Source organism: Sinocyclocheilus anshuiensis, unplaced genomic scaffold, assembly GCF_001515605.1.
Source record: "Sinocyclocheilus anshuiensis isolate Anshui unplaced genomic scaffold, SAMN03320099.WGS_v1.1 scaffold625, whole genome shotgun sequence".
Classification (NCBI taxonomy): Eukaryota; Metazoa; Chordata; class Actinopteri; order Cypriniformes; family Cyprinidae; genus Sinocyclocheilus; species Sinocyclocheilus anshuiensis.
Genome location: NW_015536475.1, coordinates 159,537 through 170,578, shown reverse-complemented (window position 1 = coordinate 170,578; position 11,042 = coordinate 159,537). Strand labels below are relative to the sequence as shown.

General features: G+C 41.3%; 1 protein-coding gene and 1 long non-coding RNA gene across 2 annotated transcripts in view; both read right to left on the bottom strand.

Moving 5' to 3' along the window:
- Positions 1 to 6,301, bottom strand: part of LOC107659137 (prickle-like protein 2) — a 16,986-nt gene extending 10,685 nt beyond the window's left edge. The window contains exons 1-3 of the mRNA XM_016448005.1: positions 6,287 to 6,301; positions 5,897 to 6,100; positions 5,544 to 5,730 (exon numbers count right to left, since the gene is read on the bottom strand). Of these exons, the coding sequence (XP_016303491.1) occupies positions 5,544 to 5,730; positions 5,897 to 6,100; positions 6,287 to 6,301 (406 nt within the window). The remainder of the gene's footprint in view (positions 1 to 5,543; positions 5,731 to 5,896; positions 6,101 to 6,286) is intronic.
- A 1,096-nt stretch (positions 6,302 to 7,397) lies between these two features.
- The window catches only part of LOC107659011 (uncharacterized), a 16,641-nt gene continuing 12,996 nt past the window's right edge, over positions 7,398 to 11,042 (bottom strand). The window contains exons 2-3 of the long non-coding RNA XR_001630868.1: positions 7,821 to 7,958; positions 7,398 to 7,477 (exon numbers count right to left, since the gene is read on the bottom strand). This is a non-coding gene — a long non-coding RNA (uncharacterized LOC107659011). The remainder of the gene's footprint in view (positions 7,478 to 7,820; positions 7,959 to 11,042) is intronic.

The following is an 11,042-nucleotide window of genomic DNA, read 5'->3' as shown; positions in this document are numbered from 1 at the left end:
AGCTCCTAAAAAGTGGAGGTCTCAGCATAACGACTCTCTAAACGAGAGGAGACCTGACCACACTCAACGCTAGACACCGTTAGTGAGGCTCACGATAAAGCCTACATGCTAATAGTACTGTCTAAGCAGAGCTCTAGGGAGCGAAGTACAGTGCCTAACGACTCAAAGCTGGAGTACTAAGCTAGGAGTACTGACCATGCTCCTAAGTGCCGAACAGAGCTCTAGGGAGCAAACATACCACATACCAACCCTCTAAAGCAAGGGGAGTGCAACCACCCACCCTTATGGATCAGCGTACTAAGACCTCAATTATCAAGGAGGCCCACCAGAGCCTAACAACCTAAACAGCCACAGAGCTCTGCTGAAAGAACACTAGGAACTGATCTCAGCATAGCGACCCTCAAAGGGAGGGGGAGCTACCAGGGTCATGAACAGCTGATCAGGGAGGCTCACAGAGAGCCTCAAAAACCCTGAAATATCTGCAAATGAAAATACTGGGGAGCAGAGTGCTCAGTATAACTCTCTTCTCAACCTAAATATTCACGTACCTGGGCTGAGAGGATGAGGAGGATCAAAGGAGGCTCAAACAAGAGCCTAACAACTCAAAAAAACTTGCCATTACACCAAGTCAGGGGCCTCCTTCACCAATAATGTAGATATCTCACATTATACACAGTTACTATTCTGTGAAATAAAATAAAACAAAAAAGGAATTCCTCTAGGGAGCAAGCACTCAACATACCAACCCTCTAAAGCAAGGGGAGTGCAACCACCCACCCTTATGGATCAGCGTACTCAGTACGAAGACCTCAAGTGAGGGGAGTACTCAAAAGCTCGACCTAAGAGCGACTTATCAAGGAGGCCCACAAGAGCCTAACAACCTAAAACAGCCACAGAGCTCTGTTGAAAGAACACTAGGAACTGTGATCTCAGCATAGCGACCCTCAAAGGGAGGGGGAGCTACCAGGGTCATGAACAGCTGATCAGGGAGGCTCACAGAGAGCCTCAAAAACCCTGAAATATCTGCAAATGAAAATACTGGGGAGCAGAGTGCTCAGTATAACTCTCTTCTCAACCTAAATATTCACGTACCTGGGCTGAGAGGATGAGGAGGATCAAAGGAGGCTCAAACAAGAGCCTAACAACTCAAAAAAACTTGCCATTACACCAAGTCAGGAGCCTCCTTCACCAATAATGTAGATATCTCACATTATACACAGTTCCTATTCTGTAAAATAAAATAAAACCAAAAAGGAATTCTGAAAGAGAAAGCACTCCTTGTCAGATTCCTTCCATGTCCCGCCTACAATCCCCGTGATCGGTCTGATTAACTGCCTCAGCAGCCGCGAGACCCAAAACGCGGGTGAGAGGCGCTCAATTCTCAAAGCGCAGACCCCCCTGCCGGTTGATAGAGGAGACCACCGATGTGTTGTCTGTGCGGACAAGCACATGATGTCCCCTTAGGTCTGGAAGGAAGTGTTTTAGAGCTCGAAACACGGCCAGCACCTCCAGGCAGTTTATGTGCCATGATGAGATGATGGTCTTCTCACAGACCTTGGGCAGAGCGGCCACTCATGACCGCACCCCAACCCGTGAGGGAGGCGTCCATCGTTAGCGTTACACGACGACAAGGAGCCCCTAGCGACGGGCCTTGAGATAGGAACCAAGGTTTCTTCCACATGTCTAAGGCACGTAAGCATCGCCGCATGACCTTTATTGTGCGAAGCGGGTTCCCCTTCGGGGAAAACCCCATGGTCCTGGGCAAGGGTCTCATATACAGCAGGCCAAAAGTTATCATGTTGGACGCAGCTGCCATCAGACCCAATAGTCTCTGAAACTATTTTGATAGTTGATAGCAGGGCATCCAGAAGGAAGAATCTGTCCTTGTCTTGTAATTTGGACAGATTCAAACACAGATGCCTCTCCGTGGCCACCAATGCTGCCATTAAACAGCTGATGGCTCTGGCTGTCTCTTTAGTGGCCCGAAGCGACAGATCCGTGGCCCGACATAGTTCGGCGACTATGTCAGATTCCTCTTCCTTCCTTTCATCCAGGTCTTTTATCAGGTTGGCCTGGTATGCCTGCAACACCGCCATAGTGTGCAGACACGCACCGGCCTGACCTGCCGCCATATAAGCTTTCCCAACCAGGTTAGATGTTAGCTTTACTGGCCCGGTGGGAAGCTTCGGGGCCTTCAGGGACGATGCTGAGAACTGGGAGAGATAACTCGCGAGCGTCTGCTCCACCGCCGACATCGCCCCATGACCCTTCTCATTCAGCCCCACGATGTTAAAGTAGTTCTTGACTGTAGGGCTGAAGAGTCGGGATGAATACGGTTTCTCCCACGATCTTGACACCTCGGCATGGAGATCGGGGAAAAATGGAAGGCCCCGACGTAAAGGTTGCGATCTAGCTTTAAAGAAACGCTCGTCCAGTTTGCTTTTGGGACGAGCGTCCTGTTTCTCGGCTGGCCAATCGATGTTGAGCTTGACTACAGCGCGAGTCACAACTTCCACTAGCTCCTCATATGCGAGGGACTGAGGTGACGAGTCCGCAGTCTCCTCCGTGTCGACGCTCATTACATCAATCTCCTCGGAGGAAGATAGATGAAGCGCATAGCTCTCTCTCTCATGGAAGAAACCGTGGGGTAGGCTTCCGATCCCTGAGAGGGAGCCGTGGATCTAATGGGTGAGGTCTGAGATGGGCTCGAGGGCTGCCCGTGCATGCTCCACTCCCAAACAGACAACACACAAATCGTGTGTATCCCCACCCAGGGGGAGATTGGTAAAACTCACAGAGAATTACCAATTGAAAAATAAATAAATAATAAGAGCTGTCTGAGACTCATTAAAAGAATATCTCAAGCTCCATGACACTGAAGATTCAGTTGTAGCTGTGCTGGAAATTGTAGTATTTTGTTATAGTGTTCCCTATACATTGGTGAATGCATGTTTGAGAATTGACAACAAAAGCATCAAAAAACAACAATGAAATATCTCGATTCCCAACCCACACTTTACTTCTCCTGTGAAACACAAAGATATTTCGTACCGACTGACACATCAGTAAATTCAGGGGTGCCCACACTTTTTTTGTGGAATAATCTACTTTTCAAATGAGAAACTTACAGAGATATACCAAGTGAAAAATAAATAAATAATAAAATACATATAAAATAAATAAATAAAAAAGCTTGTTGGGATGTATCATTATATTGCATTAATTTAATTTTAAATAAAAAAAAAACAATAATAATAAAATAATTTTCAATTCTTAGTATCCCTGTAGAACTGTGCCTGCATTTACCTAAAGCAGTGGTTCTCAACCTTTTTTATCCAAGACCCCTTTGTAAAACCTTTGTATTTGTTATTACTTTTCAATTACATGTAATTTTTTTAAACAAATCAAATTCCAGATAGATTTAAACATTCCATGTTCTTTTTTGCAAACATACTTTGCAAAAATGTCACTGCAGATATTCTATACAACTTAAAATTATGTAAAGCTCAATTATACAGTAATTTTAACATAAGCACAAGTCACCCTGCCATACCAAACAATACCACAGGGAGATGCCAAAGGACTGCAAATAAACTACTATACGGGTCCATTCAGAATCACTAAACACACCAAAATACAAATGAAAAATGAAACCATTCTGAACTCAGCGTTCTGAAGGCGGCTCGACGTCACAGTGAATAGTTCCTCTGTCAGAACAAGCTGTTTGGAGCGTCTGATGCCCATATGTACATAAACACCACTGATCCTCACAAACTTCTCTAAAACACACGAGCCTCCATTATAAAACACTCGCTGTATTCAACTACGTGAATATACTGAGCTGTATTCAAGCAGAAATATGATTTACTGCTTAATACAGCGCCATCTGTTCAAGAATAAAGTTCAACATAAACATATACTATTTAAATAGCAATAGTGGGGGAATATATGCTTTTATCAGTGTTTTTTTGATAAATGTTACTCAATATAACATTGCAACTACAGTAAAAAAGCTTTTACTGTTTTAAAAACAGATTTGTGAGCAGTATTGGAATTGAAGATGTTAGAAACACGTCATCGTTGTCATGTGGTGAATTTGGTCAATTGTGAAACAGCTGTGTCATCATCAGCGCTCCTGCAGTCGCTCTGAAAAAGCTGCGCCAGCTGAGTCAGCCGGCTGCTCTCGAAACACTATCGCACAGGTGACAGTGACGTGGTGTCGGCACCGGTTCAAGTCGGACAAAATTTCTAACCGGCATGCACTGCTTCAAGTCAGCCACCGATCAGTCTGCGCAGCGCTGCATGAAGTCGAACGCACCTACAGTTGCATGAACTCAACCAATCAGCATGTTCAGCGCCCAAGTCCCACCCCCGAAAGTTCCGGACATTTGAAAAAGTACTACCTCGCGAGGAGGGACTTTCTGAGGGGAACATTTTTACCCGGAACTTTATTTAGATCCTGGTTCCTGCGGTGGAAACAAACTGAGTACTGGCCCAAAGTCCCTAGTTCCTGGAGTAAGTTCCTGCGGTGGAAACAGGGCTTAAGGTGTGCTTTTTTTTTTTTTTTTTTTTTTTAAATGCACATCTAAACTAGCTTCATAAATAAAACAAAAATGCTCAATTATCAATTAAACCTGTGGTCAATTATTGTTTTACATAATAAAATTATTGTTAGTTTTTGTCCCTAGCACTTTCAAACACACCCAAGCAAGTGAGGTATCACATATGGACCAAAAATAGATACACAGTTAACAGTTAATATTTTTGCACTGCCTTTATGAACTAAATTCAATTTGATGAAATGCAATTTAAAACAATCCGTGCAAAAAAAAAAAAAAAAAAACTGTTAAAACTATTAAAACAAAGAAACTGTTACAACGGAGAAGCGGCGAACAAAAAATGCCAGCGTCCTCTCTCGTCCTACACATATTATTGTAAAATGCATCATCTGGGCAGTTTTCACCGAATGTTTTATGAATAGTGCGAATTCAGACAAACTACTTATTTAGCATGCTTTTATTGCAATATTTTATTGCATTATTCATGAATTGCTTTTATTCTACTATATAGTAGGGAAGTAGACATATTCAGATGTGGGGTGACTCTCTGACACAAATGCAGTCCAATCATACTTGTAAGTGTAATCTGTAATTTAGGGCTAATTTAGTGTAATTTAGAGCTCTTTGAGCAAAAATGATCAAACAGCTTAAGTTTGTGAATAAAAGTCAAAAATAGCAGTCTAAGGAAACACAACAGCAGATTCATGTCATGGAGATTAGAAACGCAAATGGCTGTGCGTTCATGTATGTGCATCCATTCATTTATAGATAGCCATAAGATATGTGGGTATGTGTGGAATCTACTGTGATCTTAGAAAAAACATGTATAATATATTTGTTCATTTTGCTGCATGCAGTGCTGATTTGCAGCACTCATTTGTGGGATAATTTTTATTATTCTACCTGAATAAAAGCAAAACACAGAAGCTGTTGTACTGTAATGAGGGAAGAAAGAAAACAAGATTCATGGAGGTCCTTCCTTACCTATGTGCTCTCCACAAGATTCACAGTATTCTGCATAAAGTGACTCAAAGCAGTTGCAGCAGTGAGGATGTCCCTCACGCATGATGTAACGCTGACCTCCTAGTGGGGCCTCACACTCATAACAGCAGAAATGTATCATGTGCCAGTGCTGCCCCTCTGCTTCTGTGCACTCATCTGCAAAGATAATCTACAAAAAGAGATACAAATTAAGTAAGGAGTTTTATATTCTAAAGCAAGGCTTCTGGGTACTGGCTTGTCAAAGGTAACCTACAGGAAATGTGTAGGCATGCTAACGAGATCAAGGTTGATTTCAGCCAGTGAACAGATGATTGTACTTTACACTGTTGGCTTACCTCATCACATGCTGAGCAACGTGGCTTGAGTCGTTCAGCATGGTGGCGGCCACAGTAGATCTTGCCATCCAGGTAGAAGTAGATGAGATCTACCAATAACTCAGAACACACACAGCACACGAAACAGTGAGGGTGCCAACACAGGCCATGGCCAACCCGTGAGGCAAACACTGCAATGTCACCACCGTTGATCTGGTCTCCACACTGTGTGAGAAGGACATGATGTCATTTGGCAGCCTCTGCGTAACATGCCATGTTTAATCATTACTGAAAAATATACTGAAACATTTTTACTACATCTAGGGTTTGCATGGCAATTAATTTTTTCTAATCCTGTTCACTAGTCCAGAAAAGTAATTCACTGGTCGATCAGTCAATGTATAACTTTACTGGTGGTGGCCACATAGTGACTATCAGTGAGATGACGAGGGTTAGAAATGGAAACCGAATGTTTTATGAATAGTGCGAATTCAGACAAACTACTTATTTAGCATGCTTTTATTGCAATATTTTATTGCATTATTCATGAATTGCTTTTATTCTACTATATAGTAGGGAAGTAGACATATTCAGATGTGGGGTGACTCTCTGACACAAATGCAGTCCAATCATACTTGTAAGTGTAATCTGTAATTTAGGGCTAATTTAGTGTAATTTAGAGCTCTTTGAGCAAAAATGATCAAACAGCTTAAGTTTGTGAATAAAAGTCAAAAATAGCAGTCTAAGGAAACACAACAGCAGATTCATGTCATGGAGATTAGAAACGCAAATGGCTGTGCGTTCATGTATGTGCATCCATTCATTTATAGATAGCCATAAGATATGTGGGTATGTGTGGAATCTACTGTGATCTTAGAAAAAACATGTATAATATATTTGTTCATTTTGCTGCATGCAGTGCTGATTTGCAGCACTCATTTGTGTGATCATTTTATTATTCTACCTGAATAAAAGCAAAACCCAGAAGCAGTTGTACTGTAATGAGGGAAGAAAGAAAACAAGATTCATGGAGGTCCTTCCTTACCTATGTGCTCTCCACAAGATTCACAGTATTCTGCATAAAGTGACTCAAAGCAGTTGCAGCAGTGAGGATGTCCCTCACGCATGATGTAACGCTGACCTCCTAGTGGGGCCTCACACTCATAACAGCAGAAATGTATCATGTGCCAGTGCTGCCCCTCTGCTTCTGTGCACTCATCTGCAAAGATAATCTACAAAAAGAGATACAAATTAAGTAAGGAGTTTTATATTCTAAAGCAAGGCTTCTGGGTACTGGCTTGTCAAAGGTAACCTACAGGAAATGTGTAGGCATGCTAACGAGATCAAGGTTGATTTCAGCCAGTGAACAGATGATTGTACTTTACACTGTTGGCTTACCTCATCACATGCTGAGCAACGTGGCTTGAGTCGTTCAGCATGGTGGCGGCCACAGTAGATCTTGCCATCCAGGTAGAAGTAGATGAGATCTACCAATAACTCAGAACACACACGGCACACGAAACAGTGAGGGTGCCAACACAGGCCATGGCCAACCCGTGAGGCAAACACTGCAATGTCACCACCGTTGATCTGGTCTCCACACTGTGTGAGAAGGACATGATGTCATTTGGCAGCCTCTCTGCGTAACATGCCATGTTTAATCATTACTGAAAAATATACTGAAACATTTTTACTACATCTAGGGTTTGCATGGCAATTAATTTTTTCTAATCCTGTTCACTAGTCCAGAAAAGTAATTCACTGGTCGATCAGTCAATGTATAACTTTACTGGTGGTGGCCACATAGTGACTATCAGTGAGATGACGAGGGTTAGAAATGGAAGCTTGCATCTCCACTAAAAGATGAATACTGTTTTCATTGTCATAAATGTGTGCCAGGTTAGGGTAAGGTATACGTGGTGTTATTTAGTACTCGTATATGTACCTGTTCACATATAGCTCCAGTTACAGTGAGGGGTAGAGGTCGAACAGTGCCTCTGCCTAGATTGTCTCGCTTTCGCTGGTTACTGAAGATCTTTAATTCCCGCTTTTCTTCTTCATCCAGTGAGGTACAGTAACGAACCTGACATCAGTACACATCATCAGTAAGTAAGCTTCATCAAGGATCAACTACTGTAAATTTTTACTTGATGAGATTCATTCAGTGGTGTTATAAAATGCTGATGAACAAACACCTGTGACTAATAAGTCAAAAATGATTAAATCCCCATGAGAAATATTCAAAACTAATGTAATACAGAAATTGCAAAGTTATGACATGACCATTGGACAGCAAAGTGCTCATTGGGTCAGCGGGGTCAGAAAAAAAACAGGTGGAGAAGAAAAGACACGTTAACTGCAAAAGTATTAAGAATTAAGGTGAAGAATTAGGTGTAGAACCATCAAGAAACCATCTTTTTCACGCTCCAATGGACAATAACACACACAATTATGTAAGTCTTAAATTAGCTAAAAAGTCCTAAATGAACGTAAAGAGGAGAAAATCAGATGTGTGTCAGATGCATGTCAGGTTTTAAAGAGACAGCACTGCTTTTAAAGTAAAACCTGCTGCAGTCTGTGTAATTGATGTAAATCAAAGAACAAAAGAAAAAGAGTAATAACTCGGTGCTTTGCTCGCTGATTCACTTTTGTAGCTTAAATAAAGATTCAATTAAATATTGAATTTATATTTTATGCATATACTATTTATATGTTTATGTGAGGATTAAGTTCACTTAAATGAAAAGTTGTTATATTTTTCTAAGCCTATTAAATGTTTAAATAATGTCCTTCAATTATACTATAATGTTGAATGGCTATAAAATAATGGCTAAAAATCGAGGGAAAAAATGCATTTAATAGAGACATCAGTAGCAGTCAGTATTGGTATCTTTTTACTTAGTAGTCTATTATTATTGTAGGCCAGTAGCTACTGGCCTACAATAATAATAGACTACTAAGTAAAAAGATGCCATTAAACACATATTTAAAATATACCATCTTTATGTTGTTTATACATTCATTTGGAGATTCGATGTGAATATAAATATATTAAAATTAATGCTGTCAAACGATTAATTGCGATTAATCGCATTCAAAATAAAAGTTGTTTTTTTACAGAATATGTGTGTGTACTGTGTATATTTATTATGTATATATAAATACACACACATGCATGTATATATTTAAGAAAAATGTTTATATGTTAAATATATTTATAAATAATATGATATGAATATACATATATGCATGTAAATACATGTAAATATTTTCAAAATATATACATGCATGTGTGTCTATTTATATATACACAGTAAATATACACAGTACGCAAACATACAGTATATTATGTAAAAAAAAAAAATATTTTGGATGCGATTAATCATGATTAATCGTTTGACAGCACTAATTAAAATGTGATTCTTTTTCGAGGGAACTCGAACCGCATCCTCTAGCGGTCGCTATGGGAATTAAACACAGCAACATTGGCCAGGCGACAGCCTGTGACATCACTACTGGTGCAGCCACAGTATGAAAGAGCATCAGGAGAATATGTCATCCTCTTCCTCGTCTTCACTGCCATTTGTCTATGTTAGCAGCTAAGCACGACTAGGAGTGCATGTTCTCTCGTCAGAGGCTTTGCTCTAATACCCGTGGTTTCACGTATCTTATGTGTTGTGTGTGTGGGTGAGAAGCAGGCGCGTTCAGCTCTTGAGGGAGTTGAATGCGCTCATTGCATTCATTGCACTCATTTCTTGTGGATAAGCATGAATTGAACATGTTCGACTCACAAGGAGGCAGATTCTGCTCATTGTGATGCATTTGCAGGAATACTGCATGGTTGAGTGCTTCACCATTTACCTGAGATTGTAGACAGCATTTGCATGAGTGCGTTTGCCTCTTGTGGGAGTTAACCAAACTCATAGCGATGCATTCGCGTCAGCGGTTTATGTTCTAGCTTGATTTCCGAGGAAATCTAGCACTTGAAGGAAGCGTGGTTAGCTCCCGTGGGAGCTGAATGCATCCTACGCGTTGTGATTGCAGTGAGAATTCTCTGCCTATCACCCGCTGTTCGAGTCCCGCTGTTGACGAGGCAATTAATCAGACTATTTGCAGGATTTATAGGTGGAGCATGGAAGGGAACTGACAGGAAAATGTTTCCCTATCAGTAATGTTGATGTTTCTAATTCCTTATACATAAGAAATTGTATATTGTGGAAATCTAATCTGCAGCTGTTAGGACACATATGACTCATTTAATGTCCTCATCAAATAGCAACATTATACTGCATGTACAGTATATGACATATACATGCTGAGCCTATGCCGTGTGCCTTTTCTTTCATTTCAGGTTTGTATGGCTCTCTGTGAGCCTCCTCTGTCTAAGAGTCGGGGTTGTAGGCCCCGTGTGTTGGAATCTGCCCCACCCTGGGGACCTCTTGGGCTGTATGGCCTGCTACTAGGCCTTCTCAATTAGGCTCCTCCTGTTTCTCAAGTCTAGGTTTGCGAGCCTCCTTGATGCTTGGCCCTGAACTGAGCTGGTGCTCTTTTACACGTGAGTGGGTTTGGTAGAGCATACCATGCTCTCTGGGGCTAGGAGCTTGACTGTACTCCCCTCGTGCTCCTGTGGGCCACCTGTGGTGGGTGAGTAAGATCCATCTCATTACCACAGATACTGTTATCGCTAATGTTCTTGCTAACCTTAGCTATATCTTCCAGTGCACGTGGGGCCTTCATTCTCTACCACTGACTTTCAATACTGGGTAGTAGGGCCCCCTCCCGCCCATGGGCCTCTCCTGTTGAAAGTCAGGAGATAAGGGCCCTAATTGGCCTTTGTTCTGGTGAACTCATGGGTTTCTGTGGTCTTTTAGAAATCCCCAATTAGGTTCTCTTTAGCCCAAGGTGTAGGCATTGGGTTGAGCCGATGCTCCTTACCTATTAGTAGGTTTAGTTGAGCATTCCACTGCCCAGTGGGCAAGAGCCTGACTGTACTTATAATGATAATAATAATACATTTATTTTTATATAGTGCCTTTAAAAGTTAATTCTCATAGCACTTTACACTTAAGAGTATACAAATTTAAAAGAAAAAATAAAGTAGAGAGGTAGCAATAAAAACACATAAAAAACAATGTAAGAGAAAAACAACCCCCCCCCCCCCCCCCCC